The 19,374-nt window shown below is 50.8% G+C and overlaps 5 protein-coding genes across 5 annotated transcripts; 2 read left to right on the top strand and 3 right to left on the bottom strand.

Annotated features, from left to right (window-relative positions):
• Nucleotides 1-605: 605 nt before the first annotated feature.
• LOC121359105 (feather beta keratin-like) lies at nucleotides 606-953 on the bottom strand. The gene has a single exon (XM_041477817.1). It carries the CDS (start codon nucleotides 951-953, stop codon nucleotides 606-608), a length of 348 nt encoding a protein of 115 aa, XP_041333751.1.
• Nucleotides 954-6,290: 5,337 nt separating this feature from the next.
• On the bottom strand, nucleotides 6,291-6,653 carry LOC121359102 (feather beta keratin-like). The gene has a single exon (XM_041477814.1). It carries the CDS (start codon nucleotides 6,651-6,653, stop codon nucleotides 6,291-6,293), a length of 363 nt encoding a protein of 120 aa, XP_041333748.1.
• Nucleotides 6,654-10,764: 4,111 nt separating this feature from the next.
• LOC121359099 (feather beta keratin-like) lies at nucleotides 10,765-11,124 on the top strand. The gene has a single exon (XM_041477811.1). It carries the CDS (start codon nucleotides 10,765-10,767, stop codon nucleotides 11,122-11,124), a length of 360 nt encoding a protein of 119 aa, XP_041333745.1.
• A 2,128-nt stretch (nucleotides 11,125-13,252) lies between these two features.
• On the bottom strand, nucleotides 13,253-13,567 carry LOC121359098 (feather beta keratin-like). Its single transcript, XM_041477810.1, has one exon. It carries the CDS (start codon nucleotides 13,565-13,567, stop codon nucleotides 13,253-13,255), a length of 315 nt encoding a protein of 104 aa, XP_041333744.1.
• Nucleotides 13,568-16,072: 2,505 nt separating this feature from the next.
• LOC121359097 (feather beta keratin-like) lies at nucleotides 16,073-16,387 on the top strand. Its single transcript, XM_041477809.1, has one exon. It carries the CDS (start codon nucleotides 16,073-16,075, stop codon nucleotides 16,385-16,387), a length of 315 nt encoding a protein of 104 aa, XP_041333743.1.
• Nucleotides 16,388-19,374: the final 2,987 nt, after the last annotated feature.

A 19,374-nucleotide genomic window follows, 5' to 3' on the forward strand; every position in this document is an offset into this window, starting at 1 on the left:
CAGTCAAAGTGAAAACAAGACCCATACACAGAGTCTATCAGAGCCAGGGATAGATCTGCATTCCTGTATCCAGGCCTGGGATCAAGCAAGTGAAGGGTTTGTGGGATCCAAGGGAAGAGCAAAGTGTGCCACTGTGTGCCCATGAAGGAAGAGGACACTTCACAATGTACAATGCAAAAGAATTTTATTGAGGCATAAAGAACAGTGAGAGTCATGAGCAGTAAGTGGAAGAGACCCGGCTGAGGCACAAGGAGAGCAACCACCAACCAAGGCCCTTGGCTTGCAGGCGGTTTGGCCAGAGCATCAAGGATTTCCTGCCCCACAGTGGGAGCAGCCCAATGGAGGAGGTGCCCGACGCTCTCTGGCTTGGGAGAACGGGTTTGTCCAGCGGGGACTGGACAGAGTCAAAGGGGAAATGCAGAGCAGGGAGCAGGAGAAGAGCAGGAGGCAGATGGGCCATGTTTGCAGGCAGCCAAGGCTGGCTCCTTCCTTTGTGCTCTGAGAGCAGGAGCTGGAAGTGCTGAGCACATTTGAGAGGAGTCCTCAGTGCCTGAGATGAGTTCCAGGGAGTGGGTGGTTGGTGTCAGGAGTGGTGCTGAGGGTCCTTAGCAGTTGTAGCCATAGCCCCTTCTGCCATAGCAGCCCAGCCCATTGCCATAGCCCTGCCCGTAGCCGAAACCACAGCCATAGCCAAAGCCGTAGCCAAAGCCACCAAATCCACCAGAGATGGGCTGTCCCTGGGCACGAAGCTCAGTGCCCAGAGCAGCCGAGGAGGTGGATCCGACAGCGGTGCTCTGGGGGAAGGAGGTCATGATGGGTCCTGGCAGGGTGACCAGCACAGGGGCAGGGTCAATGATGACGCGGGAATCTTGGCATTGCAGGGCACAGGGCTCGTTGCAGCTGTTGGCCAGCGGGGTGGGTCCGCAGGGTAGGCAGATGTTGTTGCAGGCCATGGGTGTGGTGTGGAGGGTCCTGGAAGAGAGAGGCGTGAGGCAGGGCAGGGCTGTAGGGGTGTGAGGGACAGAGATGCAGGAGGGTGAGGGAGTGTGGAGGCTGTTGTGGGGCTTTGGGGAGGCATGAGTGCTGCTGAGGCTGGGGCTGAGCATGCTGGAGGAGAGGGGCCAGGGGTGCAGGAGCAGGATTGTCAGGGTCTTGAGGCTCACCTGGTTTGGGCAGGAGCAGAAGGTGTCAGGAGAAGTGTGTCGGGGAGAAAGGCTCTGGTCTGGCTTTTATGCTGGTTCTGGATGGGTGGGACAGTCTTGTCCCATGGCCTTGGGGCATTTTGGAGGCAGCAGCTCTCGGCTGGCCCAGCCTGGTGAGTCATGAGGCGGGGAGTGTTTTCCTTTATGCAATTCTGCAATTCCCTGTCCTGACCCTGAGGCTGTGTCCATCTGACCTTGGCGGCAGCTTTTAATTGCAAGAATTATTGACCATTTTCTTGTTGCTGGTGCCTTTCAGGACATGTAGAAGATTCAGACAACCCTGAGGACAACTGATGTGTCATCAATGAGGACACGCCATGGAATACTGACATCATGTCCCATTTGCCTTATTTCCTTCTGCTTGAAAGAGTCCTTATCTCTGTCAACTTCTCTTTGTGTTAAGGGTATCCAGTCCCATCAGTCTCCTGGAACTGCTCTTTGTCAACCATGTCGATGTCCTTGTTGCACTCTGCAGCCCCACCAGTGGTGCAAGACAAGACAGTCGACTTCCTCATCTTCCTCCTATTACTTTTGTTATTATGTATTTCCTAACTCCCTCCTGGTGATTGCTGGAACTTTTTACATCAGAGGGTCCATGGCCATCTCATGATCCATTTATGCTCCATCAGGATCACAAGGTGGAATGCTTTTTTTGACAAGGGAATGGCAACCAGAGTCATGTTCCTGGAATTCTATCAGGGCCTTAAACCAGTTTAAAGATAAGGACATCCTTATGTTTAAACTGCAGACACTTGGGTTTGAAGGGTTGACTAACCAATGGATGAGTAATTGTTCCCCTCATGCTGTTTCTTCTCCTTATCCTCCACAAGGTTTCCTTTCCATGTGTCAGTCACAGCCCAACAATGGGACCCCACATTGTGACCTTTCTTGGCCCAGAGCACCAGGGATGGACCCATACAAGACTGTGAGGAGCACAGGACACCTCCCTAAGTCATATGGATTGCTTTCCCATCTCCAATGGCAAAGGCCAAGAATATAGACAAGCCTGGAGAGATGCAGCCAAGGTAGGAAGGAAGAGAATGTGATCAAAGGTGCAGATGTTCACCCCAGAACAGCTGCAAAGCTTAGAGCAGCCTAAAAAAGGGAGCTGAGGTTGTTTAGCCTGGAGAAAAGGAGACTCAGAGGTGACCTTATCACTTTACAACTTCCTGAAAGGTTGTTGTAGTCAGGTGGGGGTTGGTCTCTTTCCCCAGGTTCTGACAGAATGAGAGGACACAGTCTCAAGCTGCATCAAGGAAAATATAGGTTGGATATTAGGAGAAGGTTTTTCACTGAAAGAGTGATAAAGTACTGGAATGGTCTGCCTGGGGAGGTGGTGGAGTCACCATCCCTGGATGTGTTTAAAACAAGACTGGATGTGGCACTCAGTGCCAGGGTTTAGTTGAGGTGTTAGGGTATGGTTTGGACTTGATGATCTTGAAGGTCTCTTCCAACCCGTGGATTCTGTGAATTCTGTGAATTCTGTGAAAAGCTCTCTGAGGAAATGGGGTCCCTCTTCACCACACACACACAAAGCACAGCACACCAGTGACGTGGGGTGACCTCACTGATGACGCACCATCTCCACAAAACTTTGGTAACATCTTCAACCTATCCTGACATAAACCATCAACATTTAACCTCTAACAATCACATGTAAAATCTACCACCAAGGTCGGACAGACACAGCCTCAAGAGAAGGATGTGGAATTGCAGAATCGCACAAAGGAACGCCAGCACCATGACAGAGAAGGAAGGAACAACTCACTAACTGTCCATTAGTAATTACTCATTTTTGCTAATAGGAACACAATGTTACATTTCCGGGATAAAAGTTATGAAACTCTTTGGCTTGATGCAGAATAAATAAATTGACGTGGCAAACCAAGCTGGGAAAAAAAGGATGGGCCCGGATTTGTTGTTGACTATTGGATTTCTAAATGAGATCAAGAAATACGCTTTCAATGATAGAGTGGCTTGTTGGGTAAATATTAGAAATCTAAACAGGCTATAACATTGGAACAAGTGCAGTCTGAACAGCCTCTGCTATCCAAGATCCTCTCTCAATCCCATTCAAGAAACAAGAGCAAGAGCCCAGTTTCATCCATCAGGAAACACTCCTAGGCACTGGGACCTTGCCAAGCTGTTGCAGAGTGACATTGCCAGGACATCAGCAGCTCCTTCAGCATTCCTGTGAGAAACACAATGACTGATGGACATCCAGCAGCACAAAACAGAGTCCCAGTCTTCACAAGGCACCCACAAACCACATCACACAAGACACACTGATGACATTGCACCTCTGCTGGTCTCTGCTTGTTTATTCAACCTTCACGTTTATGTATCTAACAACCAAGATCAATTCTCACTCTAAAGCTGCCTCCAAGGTCAAATGGAAACAGCCTCAAGTGGAGGACATGGAGTTGAAGAGTCGCAGGAAAGAAAACACTCCCCACCTCATGACTCACCAGGCTGGGCCAGCCAAGAGATGCTGTGTAATAAATGCCCCAAGGCCATGGGACAAGGCTGTCCCACCCCTCCAGGATCAGCATAAAAGCCAGCCCAGAGCCTCTCTCAATCCCACACTTCTCCTGAAGCCTTCTCCACCTGCTCCTGCTGACAACCAGGTGAGACTCAAGCCCCTGGCCCCTTTCTTCCAGCACGCTCAGCCCCAGCCTCAGCAGCCCTCACGCCTCCCCACAGCCCCACAACAACCTCCACACTCACCCTCCTGCATCTCTGTCCCTCACACCCCCCCACCCCCACCCTGCCTCACCCCTCTCTCTTCCAGGCACCCTCCACTGGATCCCTTGCTGGATCCCAGGCCTGGATACAGGAATGCAGGTCTATCCCTGCCTCTAATAGAAGCCATGTATGAGTCTTCTTTTCAATTTGGCTGGACACCAGTTGCTCCAGACCCTCATCATCTTCCAGGGTCATCTACAGCTCTGCTTCAGCAGGTCCATATCTTCCATATCCTCAGGTGCCCAGAGTTGAACACACATCTCCAGACTCTGAAAAGCTGAGCAGAGAGCCAGAATTGCCCGCTCACCTGCTGCCTATGCTGTGGTGATGAGCCCAGGACACCGAGGGGTTTTGTTCTGTGAGTTTTCATGGGCAGGGGATGTCCAATTCTTCATCCATCAGCACCTCAAGTTCTCCTTGGGCATGCTCTCAATCAACTCATTACCAATCTGTTATCCATTACTGAGATTGTTATGTGTCTGAGGGGACAACACTGCCCGGCTCATTATTTAGGATGTTGAACAGAGTTGGGCCCAGGGATCTGACTCCTGGGCTGCAGTACTGGGGATTCACCTCCATTTGCACTTTGGGCCACTGATCCTCAGCCTCTGGCCTCAGCCCTTCAGACTCTCAGCCACTCACTCCATTCTCAGGCAACCTGGACCTGCTTAGCTGCTCCGATAGTGTAGAATGGGAAGGATTCTTGAAGGCTTCACAAAAGGGGTGTGTCCAACAGCAGCACCAGCTCTCTCTTCATGCCCAGGCTGAGTCACTTGCACAGGGCAGACACACAGCTCAGCCAAGCACCATTTCCTCAAGGGAAATCTTCCAAGATAAGTGGCCTCAGCTCTGGCCACTTGCCACATCTCAAGGCCCCAAAGGCCTGTCTCACCCCTCTCCTGTTGCCACTCCCATTTTCATGAAGAGCAAATTCTTCCTGAAAAGTTTGATGGGGTTCCAACACTGGTGAACGACAGAAGAGCAATTGATATTGTGTACATAAACTTGTGCAAAGCATTTCTTCCTGTGGCAGAAAACATCCTTATCTCTGACCTGGAGAGATGCGGAGTTGATAGCTGGAACATCAGTTGTGGGGTGGAAAATGGACAGGATGGTCTCACTCAGAGTTGTGGTCAGTGGCTCCATGTCTGTGAGGGGAACAGGGATGCGTGGTGACCTACAGAGGCTCATATCGGGGCCATTATTGTTTCCCATTTTGTCAGGTACAAGGATAGTGGATTGAGTGTCCCCTTAGCAAGAATGGGAATGACATCAAGGTGAGCAGTGTGGTTGATTGTCTGGAGGGAAGGGATGGCATCCAGAGAGCTCTTGACAGGCTGGGGTGGTGTGATTGTCATGAAGGTCAACAGGACAAAGTGCAACTTCCTAAATCTGAATTGGAACAATCTCAGTAATGGATATTGGATGGCTAATGAGTCAATTAAGAGCATCCTCAAGGAGAAGGACTTGGGGTGTTGATGGATGAAGAATTGGACATGCCCTGGCCATGTGAACACGCCAAACAGAAACTGCCCATACCATGGGCTCATTGCCACAGTGTGGGCAGCGGGTGAGGAGGGAATTCTGGGCCTCTGCTCTGCTCTGGTGAGACTGGAGTTCTGTGCTCAGCTCTGGGGCCTCAAGGGTAAGAACCTGCTCACGTGGATTTGTAGAAGGGCTAAAGAGATAGTGAGAGACTGAAACAACTGCTCTGTAGCCAATGGAAAAACATGGCCCAGGAGGGGGTTGTGTCAGAGGCAGGGATAGATCTACCTTAGTTTATCGAGTTTATCCAGGCGTAGGATCACACAGGTGAAGGGTTTGTGGTATGCACCTGAAGAGCAAACTGTGCCAGTGTGTGCCCGTGAAGGAATAGGAGACATAACAATGCTACAATGCAAGAGAATTTTATTGAGGCAAAAGAAGAGTAAGAGGTCATCAGTGGCAAGAGAAAAGGGAGCTGGTCTGAGGTGGAAGTAGGGTGACCATCAGCCGAGCTCCTTTGCTTGCCGGTGGTTCAGTCAGAGCATCAAGGCCATCCTGCTTCGCAGTAGAAGCAACCTGATGGTGAAGATTCCCAATGGTCTCTGGCTTGGGACAAGGGATTTGCAGCAGAGGAGACTGGATAGAGCTGAAAGGGTGTAGGAGAAGAGCAGGAGGCAGATGGGCCATGTTTGCAGGTAGCCCGGCCTGGCCCCTTGGCTACTGCCCTGCTTGGTGCTCTGAGAGCAGGAGTTGGAAGTGCTGAGCCCGTTGACAGCTTTGACCCAGAGAGGCATCTGCAACACCTGGGGTGTGTTCCAGAGAGTGGGTGGTTGGTGTCAGGAGAGGTACTGAAGGCCCTCAGCAGTTGTAGCCATAGCCCCTTCTGCCATAGCAGCCCAGGCCTCCCAGCCCATAGCCAAATCCACAACCATAGCCCAGCCCATAGCCAAATCCATGGCCATAGCCAAGGCCAAAGCCACCAAATCCACCAGAGATTGGCTGTCCCTGGGCACTGAGCTCAGTGCCCACGGCAGCTGAGGAGGTGGATCCGACAGCGGTGCTCTGGGGGAAGGAGGTCATGATGGGTCCTGGCAGGGTGACCAGCACAGAGGCAGGGTCAATGATGACGCGGGAATCCTGGCATTGCAGGGCACAGGGCTCGTTGCAGCTGTTGGCCAGCGGGGTGGGTCCGCAGGGTCGGCAGATGTTGTTGCAGGCCATGGGTGTGGTGTGGAGGGTGCCTAGAAGAGAAAAAGGGTGAGTCAGGAAATGGGCATGGGGATGCAAGGAGCGAAGTGTCAGCTGGGTGAGGGAGTGTGGAGGCTGTTGTGGGGCTGTGTGGAGGCGTGAGGGCTGCTGAGGCTGGGGCTGAGAGTGCTGGAAGAGAGGGGTGAGAGGTGCAGGAGCAGGAGGGTCAGGTTTTTGGAGCTCACCTGGTAGTCAGCAGGAGAAGGCGTGAGGAGGTGTGTGAGGGAGAGAGGCTCTGGGCCGGCTTTTATACTGGTTGTGGATGGGTGGGACAGCCTTGTCCCATGGCCTTGGGGCATTTTGCAGACAGCATCTCTTGGCTGGCCCAGCCTACTGAGTCATGAGGTGGGGAGTATTTTCCTTTATGCAATTCTGCAGTGTCATGATTGGTTCCTGAGTCTGTGTCCATCTGACCTTGGCGGCAGCTTTAGAGTGAGAGTTGGTATATGGGAAGTTTTGATTGTTTGATGCGTGTCAAGAGGGCTGAATAAACAACCAGAGCCCAGCAGACTTGCGATATCATCAGTGAGGTCATCTTGTGGAACACGTCCTGTGGTTTTTGGGTGCTTTGTGAAGACTGGGATTCTCTTCTCTGTCGCTGGATGTCCATCAGTCACTGTGCTTCTCCCAGGAATGCAGAGAGGGAACTGCTGATGTCCTGGGGAGGTCACACTGCAATAACATGGAAATTTTATTGTGTGTAGGACTGTTCCTACTGATTAAAGAGATCTCATGGCTTGTGTCTTGAACTGAATCAAGAGTGAACATCTGGAAAAGTAGAGGCTGTTCTGGTTGAACTTGTTCTGCTGTCATGGTCAATTTGGAGTTCTCATCTTGACATTGTACTCTGTCATTTAAAGCATATTCCTTGACCTCATTAAGGAATCCATTAAACAACCCAGCTTGATTTTTTTTTCCCAGACTGGCTTGTGATGTCCTTGCCTTTAATCCACATTCATCCCATAAATTTTCATATCTCATATCCTTTTAGCCTTAATAATCTCTTCCTGCTAGAAAAACCCAGTAATTACTAATGGTTGGTTAGCACAGTTGTTTTCCCTCCTGTGTCATGGTATGGGCATTCCTTTGAGGAATTCTGCAGCTCCATGTCCTTCTTTTGAAGGACATCTGACCTTGGCAGCAGGTTTTAAGTGTCTTAGGGGTTGAGGGCAGGTGTTGATGCCATGTGTCATGGTGGGCTGAAGACATATCCAAAGCCTTGGAGAGCTGAGGTGTCATCAGTGAGGTCACCCCACAGCACCGCTGTGTCCTGGTTTTGGGTGCATTGTGAAGTGGGGCCCCGGACCATCACAGCTCTGTCAGGATTGTCTGGCTTTGCAGGAGAACTGCTTCTGAGGAAGTGCCCTTTCCATCGCATTCTCTCCATCCCCACCACGTTGCCAACATTCAGAGCCTGTCTATATTCCCAGCCTTTCCTGCTGGAGATGGGAAATCAAACCCTGTGATTTAGGATGGCCTCCCATGCTCACCAAAGTCTTGAGTTGGTTCATCCGTAGCGCTGGTCTCAGCTGTGACCAGCAAGGTAACACTGCGGGGTTCCACTGCTAGACTGTGACTGACCCACAGAAAGGAAAAATGCTGAAGGATAAGGAGAACAAGACACATGAGGAGCACAGTTCCCCATTGTTTGATTAATACACCCTTGAAACCCACGTGCCTGAGCATTAGAAATGTTGAGGGAGTGGACCGTCCTGGTCCCCACCACTGGTAGGGATCCTGAGAGTGCTGGAAGAGAGGGGTGAGAGGTGCAGGAGCAGGAGGGTCAGGTTTTTGGAGCTCACCTGGTAGTCAGCAGGAGAAGGCGTGAGGAGGTGTGTGAGGGAGAGAGGCTCTGGGCCGGCTTTTATACTGGTTGTGGATGGGTGGGACAGCCTTGTCCCATGGCCTTGGGGCATTTTGCAGACAGCATCTCTTGGCTGGCCCAGCCTACTGAGTCATGAGGTGGGGAGTATTTTCCTTTATGCAATTCTGCAGTGTCATGATTGGTTCCTGAGTCTGTGTCCATCTGACCTTGGCGGCAGCTTTAGAGTGAGAGTTGGTATATGGGAAGTTTTGATTGTTTGATGCGTGTCAAGAGGGCTGAATAAACAACCAGAGCCCAGCAGACTTGCGATATCATCAGTGAGGTCATCTTGTGGAACACGTCCTGTGGTTTTTGGGTGCTTTGTGAAGACTGGGATTCTCTTCTCTGTCGCTGGATGTCCATCAGTCACTGTGCTTCTCCCAGGAATGCAGAGAGGGAACTGCTGATGTCCTGGGGAGGTCACACTGCAATAACATGGAAATTTTATTGTGTGTAGGACTGTTCCTACTGATTAAAGAGATCTCATGGCTTGTGTCTTGAACTGAATCAAGAGTGAACATCTGGAAAAGTAGAGGCTGTTCTGGTTGAACTTGTTCTGCTGTCATGGTCAATTTGGAGTTCTCATCTTGACATTGTACTCTGTCATTTAAAGCATATTCCTTGACCTCATTAAGGAATCCATTAAACAACCCAGCTTGATTTTTTTTTCCCAGACTGGCTTGTGATGTCCTTGCCTTTAATCCACATTCATCCCATAAATTTTCATATCTCATATCCTTTTAGCCTTAATAATCTCTTCCTGCTAGAAAAACCCAGTAATTACTAATGGTTGGTTAGCACAGTTGTTTTCCCTCCTGTGTCATGGTATGGGCATTCCTTTGAGGAATTCTGCAGCTCCATGTCCTTCTTTTGAAGGACATCTGACCTTGGCAGCAGGTTTTAAGTGTCTTAGGGGTTGAGGGCAGGTGTTGATGCCATGTGTCATGGTGGGCTGAAGACATATCCAAAGCCTTGGAGAGCTGAGGTGTCATCAGTGAGGTCACCCCACAGCACCGCTGTGTCCTGGTTTTGGGTGCATTGTGAAGTGGGGCCCCGGACCATCACAGCTCTGTCAGGATTGTCTGGCTTTGCAGGAGAACTGCTTCTGAGGAAGTGCCCTTTCCATCGCATTCTCTCCATCCCCACCACGTTGCCAACATTCAGAGCCTGTCTATATTCCCAGCCTTTCCTGCTGGAGATGGGAAATCAAACCCTGTGATTTAGGATGGCCTCCCATGCTCACCAAAGTCTTGAGTTGGTTCATCCGTAGCGCTGGTCTCAGCTGTGACCAGCAAGGTAACACTGCGGGGTTCCACTGCTAGACTGTGACTGACCCACAGAAAGGAAAAATGCTGAAGGATAAGGAGAACAAGACACATGAGGAGCACAGTTCCCCATTGTTTGATTAATACACCCTTGAAACCCACGTGCCTGAGCATTAGAAATGTTGAGGGAGTGGACCGTCCTGGTCCCCACCACTGGTAGGGATCCCTGGAGAACAAGGACATGGAAATGGTTGACCAAGAGCACTACAGAGGCACCATGACATTGACTGGACTGGGGTAACCTCAAAATGAGGACAAGGAAAGAAAACTGGGAGTTCTTTCAAGCAAGAAACAAGAATCAAATAGGAGATGTCATCAATATCCGATGGTATGACCTTAAAGAAAACACCCCAATTACCCTAAGATTCGGCTGAGTATTTCACATGTCCTAACACACCATATACAATGACATAATAGTCATCAGTTCTAGCAATTAAGATGTGCTGCCAAGGTCAGATGGACACAGCCTCAAGGGAAGAACACAGAATTGCAGAAATGCATAATGTAAAATACTCCCCAATTCATGACTCACCAATCTGGGCCAGCCAAGAGATGCTGCCTCAAAAATGCCCCAAGGCCATGGGACAAGGCTGTCCCACTCATCCACAACCAGCATAAAAGCCGACCCAGAGCTCTTCTCCCTCATACACTTCTCCTGACATCTACTCCTCCTGCAGACTACCAGGTGAGCCTTATGCCCCTGACCCTCCTGCCTCTGCAACCCTGGACACTCTCTTCCAGCATGCTCAGCCCCAGCCCCAGCAGCCCTCATGCCTCCCCACAGCCTTCAAACAGCCTACACACTCCCTTACCCTCCTGAATCACAACCACTCACATCCCCATACCCATTCCCTGCCTCACCCCTCTCTCTTCCAGGACCATCTACTCCATACCCATGGCCTGCTACAACATCTGCCGACCCTGCGGACCCACCCCGCTGGCCAACAGCTGCAACGAGCCCTGTGCCCTGCAATGCCAGGATTCCCGCGTCATCATCAACCCTTCCCCTGTGCTGGTCACCCTGCCAGGACCCATCATGACCTCCTTCCCCCAGAGCACCGCCGTCGGATCCACCTCCTCGGCTGCTCTGGGCACTGAGCTCAGTGCCCAGGGACAGCCCATCTCTGGTGGATTTGGCGGCTTTGGCCTTGGCTATGGCCGTGGATTCGGCTATGGCTGTGATTTTGGCTATGGGCAGGGCTATGGCTACGGCCTGGGCTGCTATGGCAGAAGGGGCTATGGCTACAACTGCTGAGGGATCTCAGCACCACTCCTGACACCACCAGCTCAGGAATCTGGCAACAGCTACTGCAAGAAAAGCACATTTGCTGGTGGTTGCCCTACTTGCACCTCACACCAGATCCCATCTTCTCTTTTCTCCTGTCTCTTCATTCTTGTGCCTCAATAAAGTTGTCCTGCATCAAAGCCTGATACGCCTCCTGTTCTTCTGTCATTCCAGTGGTTTCTCATCCTTACCAAGCACATTCCACACCTCTACCGGCCCTTGGGCTATGTGCAACAACACCTTCCCTCACAAATATGCCAAAACAACTAATAAAAACATCTGGCATAGGAAACCAAGGAGAGGACTCCTTCCAGAGCATGACACAAACCCATCACCTGATAGACCAAAGCCTTGGACACAGCCATGCTCCCCTGGGTACCGCTCTGGTCAAGTCACTCCATGTCAGAACACACTTGACAAACTCTTCCCCACCAGGACTCTTGAACCCCTCCAGCAATAAGAATCACAAAATCCTCCACTAGGGCAGGAAATCTGGAGCGCAAGTGCTTCAGCTCCCTGCTGCAGCAAGACCAACATGAGCAGGATTCCCAGCACAAGGGACAGTTCAGTATTGGCTCTCCCAGGGCCAACAGTCCAACACCTTTTCCACTCAGTGACCATGCTCAAAATGAGGAATACTTGAATTCTTTGCACATGGAATGCCGTCTGTTTTCCCTTTGCCCTTAACCTCTTGTCCTGCACATGTGCACTGCTGAGAACAGCCAGGCTCGTTCACCTTCATTCCCTGCCAGCAGGGATTTGCGCACATTGATGATACCCCCTTGTCCACCCTTGGCCCCTGGGAGTCCCAACTCTCACAGTTTCTCATCCAGGAATGATTACCCAGCCTTTACGTAATCTTGGTGGTTCTGAACTCATCATTATTCACTAATTCACTAAAATTACTTCTTTTTCACATTGGGGAGTCTAGAATTATACACAACACCTCACATGGTACCTCACCAGTTCTCAGAAGACACCAAGAGTCTCCGCATCACATCATCTCCCTCAACATGCATTGAGAATGTCCATATTGAATGTGAGGTCTGAGATCAGACTTTGCCAACTGGGATAAATGCGTGGAGGGATGGAAGGCTATGGAATGTGCAACACCTCCTCCTTGGTGACAGCTGCCAATCCCAGGCCAGCCTATCAGAACTCTGAGAAATTGGGGGTAATTTTTCAGGAGGCACCCACAAACCACAGCACACGAGGGCCATAAAGTGACCACAGTGATGATGCTCCACCTCTCCAAATCTTGGGTCACATCTTCAGCCCTCTCTGACACAAACTTCATCAGAAAAATTTGACCTCTTAGTATTTGCAACTAAATGTTTCCACCACAGGTGGACAGGGCCTCAGGAGCAGGATATGGAATTCCACAATTCCACAGTGACAAAATCTGACCTTGTCCGGGAAGAACAGAAGAGCTCACTGATGCTCCATTAGTAAGTATTTGCTTACAGGAACACAATGTTAACAATTACAGGTTATGAGTTATGACACTTGTGGCTTCAATGTGGAATAAGCTAATTGATGTCAGAGACAGCCTGGGAAAAAAGGGATCAAGCCCACTTTGTTGTTCCTTTACTGCATTGCTTAACAATATCAAGGAATACAGTTTAAATGGCAGAGTACATTGTCCTGGAAATTTGAGAAATCCAAATGCACCGTAATACTAGATTAGGTTCAGCCTGAATTTCCTCATATTTTAAATGTGCTCTCTCGATCCCATTCCAGACACAAGGCCAAGAGCTCTCTTTCATCCATCAGGAACAGATCCCAGGCTTTGGGATCTTGCCAAGCTGTAGCAGAATGTTGTTGCCCTCTTCCACATGCTCCCAGTGGCTTGTTCAGTCCTAGAATGAGGTGGCTGCAGAGGGGAGATCATTTTAACACTAAAAAATAAGGAGGCATTCCAGGTTTAAAGCAGGAAAACTTTATTGATATGAAAGAATGCAGAGGCAGGAATAAGAAGTGGAAATAATCTGTTATGAGGTGAGACCATCGTGACCAACAGCTGATTTGATGTGCTTTGATTGCAGGAGCTGTTGCCAGAGGCCAGAGCTGGTGGTGTCAAGGGTGGTGCTGAGGGCCCTTAGCAGATGGAGCCATAGCCCCTTCTGCCAGAGCAGCCCAGGCCTGCCAGGCCGTAGCCAAAACCGCCAAAGCCAAATCCACCAGAGATGGGCTGTCCCTGGGCACTGAGCTCAGTGCCCAGAGCAGCGGAGGAGGTGGATCCGACGGCGGTGCTCTGGGGGAAGGAGGTCATGATGGGTCCTGGCAGGGTGACCAGCACAGGGGCAGGGTTGATGATGACGCGGGAATCCTGGCATTGCAGGGCACAGGGCTCGTTGCAGCTGTTGGCCAGCGGGGTGGGTCCGCAGGGTCGGCAGATGTTGTTGCAGGCCATGGCTGTGGTGTGGAGGGTACTGGAAGAGAGAGAGTTGAGGAAGGGTGGGGGGTGTTGAGGGGTGATGATGCAGGAGAGTGAGGGAGTGTGGAGGTTGTTGTGGAGCTGTGAGGAGGAGTGAGGGCTGCTGAGGCTGGGGCTCAGTGTGCTGAAAGAGAGGGGCCAGAGGTGGAGGAGGAGAAGGGTCAGGGGCTTGAGGCTCACCTGGTAGTCTGCAGGAGGAGAAGGCTTCAGGAGAGGTGTGTGAGGGAGAGAGGCTCTAGTCTGGCTTTTATGCTGGTCCTGGATGGGTGGGACTGCTTTGTCCCATGGCCTTGGTGCGTTCTGAGGCAGCAGCTCTTGCCTTGCTCAGCCTGGTGAGTCATGAGCTGGGGAGTGTTTTTCTTCATACAATCTTGCAATTTCACGTCCTGCTCTTCAGTCTGTGTCCATCTGACCTTGGCAGCAGCTTTAGGGTGAGACTTGGTATTTGCGTGGTTTTGATTGTTTCATGCAAGCTGAGGAGGGAGGAATAAACAACCACAACTCTGGAGATTTACAATGTCATCATTGAGGTCATTTTGTGGTTTTCATGTGCTGTGGTTTGTGGGTGCCTTGTGATGTCTGGGGCTCTGTTCTGTGTCACTGGATTTCCATCAGTCATTGTGTTGCACCCAGGAATGCTGAGGGAGCTGGTGATGTCCTGGGAAGTTTACTGTGCAATAACTTGGCTGGATTCTGGTGCCTTGGACTGCTTCCTAATGAATGAAGGAGAGCTCCTGGCCTTGTGTCTTGAATGGGATCAAGGGAGAGGATCTGGCAAAGCAGAGGCTGTTCTGGCTGAACTTGTTCCATTTGTCAGGTCCATTTGGATTTCTGCAACGTACGCAACAGCATACATTGTCATTTAAAGCATATTCCTTGACCTCATTCATGAATCTTATAAACAAACAACGAGCCCATGTTTGCCCAGGCTGGTCTGTGATGTCAGTTCTCTTATTCCGCATTCAAGCCTCAAGGTTTCATAATTTAAAACCTCCAAGTCTTAATTTTTTTTTTCCTGTTAGCAAAAGCTAATTGTTACTAATGGATGATGAGTGAGCTCCTCCTCCCCCCTATGTCAGGGTGCTGGCATTCCTATGTGGAATTCTGTGATTCCAAGCCATTTTCCAGAGGTCTTGTCCATCGGATTTGATGGCAATATTTAAATGCAGGTATTAGAGGTCAAATGCTGGTGTTGATGGCCTTGTCGGGGCAAGGTGAAGACGTGACTAAAGCCAGCTCATCAGTGATGTGGCCCCAGGGCACTCATGTTCTGTGGTTTGTTGGTAGATTGTGAAGATGGGCCCCAGACCATCAGGGCTCTGTCACGCTGGTCTGGGCTTTGCAGGAGCACTGCTTGTGAGGGTCTGCTCCTCTCATACCATTGTTTCCATCCCCACCATGTTGCCATCTCTCCAGGTGTTTTTGTATCCCAGACCTTTCCCATTACTGATGGGAAACCAATCCTGTTGTTTAGGGAGGACTGCATGCTGCCCTAAGTCTTCTATTGGTCCATCCATAGTGCTTTTCTCTTCAAGGTCACACTGTGGGGTCAGAGTTCTGGGCTCTGCCTGACACATGGAAAGGAAAAGTGGTGAAGGATGAGGAGAACAAGACATGTGAGGAGAACAATTCCTCAACCATTGATTAATCCACCCTTTGGCCAAGTACCCTTTGCTGCAAAAAACTCCAGCAGTTCCCAAGACAGGATTAGGAAAAGAAGCAAAAGCACATTGAGGGCAGTGCCCATCCTTTCAGCCACCACTGGTTGGACTCCACAGTGAATACAGACATGGACATGGTTGACCAAGAGCAACTCAGGGAGATCAAGGCAATGATGGAACTGGAGCACCCTTAAAATGAGATTAAACAAGGGACCTGGAATTTCAGGCAGGAGACAAAATGCAAATGAGAGATGTCAATATGCCATGGCATGACCTAGAGTTAAATCCCCAGTTCTCCAAAGCTTCTGTTGAATCCTCTGCATGTCCTGACACTTGCTATCAACAACAAGATATTGGCCATTACTTCTCTCATCTAACTTATGCCAAGGTCAGATGGACACAGCCTCAAGTGAAAGAACGCGGAATTGCAGAGTTGCAGGAAAGAAAACACTCCCCTACTCATGACTCACCAGGCTGAGCCAGCTTGGAGCTGCTGCCTCCAAAATGCTCCAAGGCCATGGGACAAGGCTGTCCTGCCCATCCAGGACCAGTATAAAAGCCAGCCCAGAGCCTCTCTCCCTCACACACTTCTTCTGAAGCCTTCTCCTCCTGCAGACTACCAGGTGAGACTCAAGCCCCTGACCCTCCTGCTTCTGCACCCCGGCCCCTCTCTTCCAGCATGATCAGCCCCAGCCCCAGCAGACCTCACGCCTCCACACAGCCCCACAACAGCCTCCACACTCCTTCACTGCCCCTTGCTGCCCCATTCCCCTGCCCTGCCTCACCCCTCTCTCTTCCAGGCACCCTCCACACCACACCCATGGCCTGCAACAACATCTGCCGACCCTGCGGACCCACCCCGCTGGCCAACAGCTGCAACGAGCCCTGTGCCCTGCAATGCCAGGATTCCCGTGTCATCATCAACCCTTCCCCTGTGCTGGTCACCCTGCCAGGACCCATCATGACCTCCTTCCCCCAGAGCACCGCCGTCGGATCCACCTCCTCGGCTGCTCTGGGCACTGAGCTCAGTGCTCAGGGACAGCCCATCTCTGGTGGATTTGGCTTTGGCGGTTTTGGCTACGGCCTGGCAGGCCTGGGCTGCTATGGCAGAAGGGGCTATGGCTACAACTGCTGAGGACCCTCAGCACCACCCCTGTCATTAATAATGTGCTTTCAGCTCTGGCATCAGCTCCTGCAAGCAAATTGCTTCAGCTGATTGTCGCCCTACTTGCTTCTCACACTGGATTCCTTCTAGTTCTTGCTCCTGTCTTTATTTTTTTCCCCTCAATAAAGTTTACCCGCATCAAAGTCTGAGATGCCTCCACATCTTTTTGAATTCCAACGGCTTCACCTCCTCACCTAGTAAAATGCCAGATAGGCCATTGGTGTGGATGGAAAAGAAGCAGAACACCTCTGTTAGGTAAGATATCACCAGCAGAAATAACTAAGACAGGCACTGGAAGGAGAGGACAAGGACACACCTTCCAGAACATGACACAGACTTAAGGCCCACTGCCCCAAAGGTTTTGACACATCCATGCTCTCCTGCTCATGGCTCTGGTAGAGACTCACTGTGCCAGCACACACTTGAAATACTCTCTTCCCCATCAGGACTCTTGAATCCACCTAGCAAACAGGAGGAACATCATCCATTTGGGCATGAACTCTGGAATACAAGTGCTTCGTTTGCCTCTCCTCAAGGAAAGTCAGCAATGGTAACATTTCCATGGATCATGGCCAGCTCAGTTTTGGTTCTCACAGCAGAGACTCCACCAGCTTTTCCACTCTGAGACCACTCTCACATTCAAAAATTCTTGCCTTCTTTCCCCAAGGAATTCCATCTGTTTTCCCTTCTTCCCTTCCCCCCTTTCCTTCTCCTGTGTGCACTATTGAAAACAGCCAGTCTCCCTCAACTTCATTTCCTACTGTCAGGGACTACCTTTTCCGCTTGAAGTCCCTGCTCTTCCTGCCCTCTAGGAATGATTCTCCTGCGCTTTCAGTCAGTATCTTTGTTGCCCTGATCTGGTCTTGTTTCACTAAGCGCTTGTGCTTCTTTCCCTGGACGGCCTTGATCTGCCCACACCACCCCACACAGGACCCCACCAGTGCTCTAAAGAGAGGAAAGGCCACTTCTCCCAACTTGATGGCAAGAATTGCCAGAAATCTATCTCGGATTCTGGTGATGCCTTTTCCATGAAGGAAAGCATTGATATTTTCCAGTCCCTTTGTTCTCCACCAGCACCACAGGGTTCTGCTCTGAAAAGCTCCTACCCAGCCTCTCAGACCCCAGCATGACCTGGGGCCCATTGCCATTCCTGCCCACATGCACAACTTCACATTTTCCTCTCCTGAACTTCAGGAGATGCCTTCAACCCCTCACCAGGTTCCTCTGACTGGTGGCACAACCAAATGGTGCCTCAGCCACTCCATCAGCTGCCAGCTTGCTGAGGGGACAACAGTCCCACTGCCCATCCTATTTTTAAGGATGTTGAACAGGATTGGCCCCTTGGATACAACTCTTGATCTACTTCCCTTGAGACTTGCCTCATTTTGAATTTTGGGCCACTAATCCCCAGCCTCTGAGGACACTCCCCACAGCCACTCTCAGGACACTCACTGCACTCTCAGGCAACCTGGATTTGATTGGATGCTCTGGGAGCATGGAAGGGGAAGGAGCCTCAAAGGCTTCACAAAAGGGTTGTGTCCAACAGCAGCCACTGCTCTCTCCTCATGCCCAGGCTGAGTCACTGGCACAGGGCAGACACACAGCTCGACCAAGCATCATTTCCTCAAGGGAAATCCTCCAACAGAACTGTCCTCACCCCTCAGCACTTTCCACAACTCAAGGCCCCAAAGGCCTGGCCCACCCCTCCCGTGCTGCTGCTCCCCTTTAGCCTCTGCTTCCTTGCACAGCTGCTGCCCCCAGCACACATGGAGTCAGTTCTGATGGAAAAGCCTCTTGACATTGAGTAAAATTGTTAACGCAGGGCTACAAAGTTGGACACTAAATGATCACATCTTAAAAACATTGCAGAAGATCTAAATTTTGTTGTAGAAGATCTAGATTTTAAGTACAAAGTATAACCATTCCCTCTGCACTACCAAGGCCTCCATTAACGTCTGTCCCCAAGAGACATCTCCAGGGATATTAAATCCCTGCAGGGATGATGACTCCACAGATACACTGTCTGTGACACCAACGACAACACTCTCCATGAAGGAAGATTCCTTAATAGCCAAACTAAACTTCTCCTGAAGACACATGGACTCCAGATTCCTGCTCTCCTGTGGTGCAGCACAAGGGAAACAGGTTTCACATCCAGTTTATTATGAATCCATTCAGAAAACAGACATCTGAAATTGTGATGCAAGAAAAATTTTATTGAGATAAAACAGTGAAAAAGCAGGAGCAGCCAGTGGAAGGCTGAGGTGCAATCAGGGTGACCAACAGCTGAGGTCCTTTGCTTGCAGTACATTTGGCCAGAGCATCAAGGACTTCCTGCCCCAGAGTGGGAGCAGCCAGGCAGAGCTGCCCAATGGTTTCTGACCTGGAAGAAGGGGTTTGCAGCAGAGGGGATTGGACAGAGCCAAAGTAGAGAGCAGGGAGGAGGAAGATGAGAAGAGCAGGATGCAGATGGGCCGTGTTTGCGGGCAGCCTGGCTTGGCCCCTTGGCCACTGCCTTGGTTGGTGCCCTGAGAGCAGGAGCTGGAAGCGCTGAGCCCATTTGAGAGGAGGGTTCCTTGGGCCAGAGATGCATCCTCAGCGCCTGGGGTGTGTTCCAGGGAGTGGGTGGTTGGTGTCAGGAGCGGTGTTGAGGGTCCTTAGCAGTTGTTGAGGGTTGCTGGGGCTGGGGCTGATCGTGCTGGAAGAGAGGGGCCGGGGTGCAGAAGCAGGAGGGTCAGGGGCTTGAGACTCACCTGGTAGTCTGCAGGAGGAGAAGGAGTCAGGAGAAGTGTGTGAGGGAGAGAGGCTCTGGGCTGGCTTTTATACTGGTCCTGGATGGGCAGGACAGCCTTGTCCCATGGCCTTGGAGCATTTTGGAGGCAGCAGCTCCAAGCTGGCTCAGCCTGGTGAGTCATGAGTAGGGGAGTGTTTTCTTTCCTGCAACTCTGCAATTCCGC

This window comes from Pyrgilauda ruficollis, unplaced genomic scaffold (genome assembly GCF_017590135.1).
Source record: "Pyrgilauda ruficollis isolate IOZ18807 unplaced genomic scaffold, ASM1759013v1 scaffold410, whole genome shotgun sequence".
NCBI lineage: Eukaryota > Metazoa > Chordata > Aves > Passeriformes > Passeridae > Pyrgilauda > Pyrgilauda ruficollis.

Excerpts from the sequence above, each read along its gene's own strand:
- LOC121359102 (XM_041477814.1), bottom strand. The coding sequence starts at position 6,653 with ATGGCCTGCAACAACATCTGCCGACCCTGCGGACCCACCCCGCTGGCC.
- LOC121359098 (XM_041477810.1), bottom strand. The coding sequence starts at position 13,567 with ATGGCCTGCAACAACATCTGCCGACCCTGCGGACCCACCCCGCTGGCC.
- LOC121359097 (XM_041477809.1), top strand. The coding sequence starts at position 16,073 with ATGGCCTGCAACAACATCTGCCGACCCTGCGGACCCACCCCGCTGGCC.
- LOC121359099 (XM_041477811.1), top strand. The coding sequence starts at position 10,765 with ATGGCCTGCTACAACATCTGCCGACCCTGCGGACCCACCCCGCTGGCC.
- LOC121359105 (XM_041477817.1), bottom strand. The coding sequence starts at position 953 with ATGGCCTGCAACAACATCTGCCTACCCTGCGGACCCACCCCGCTGGCC.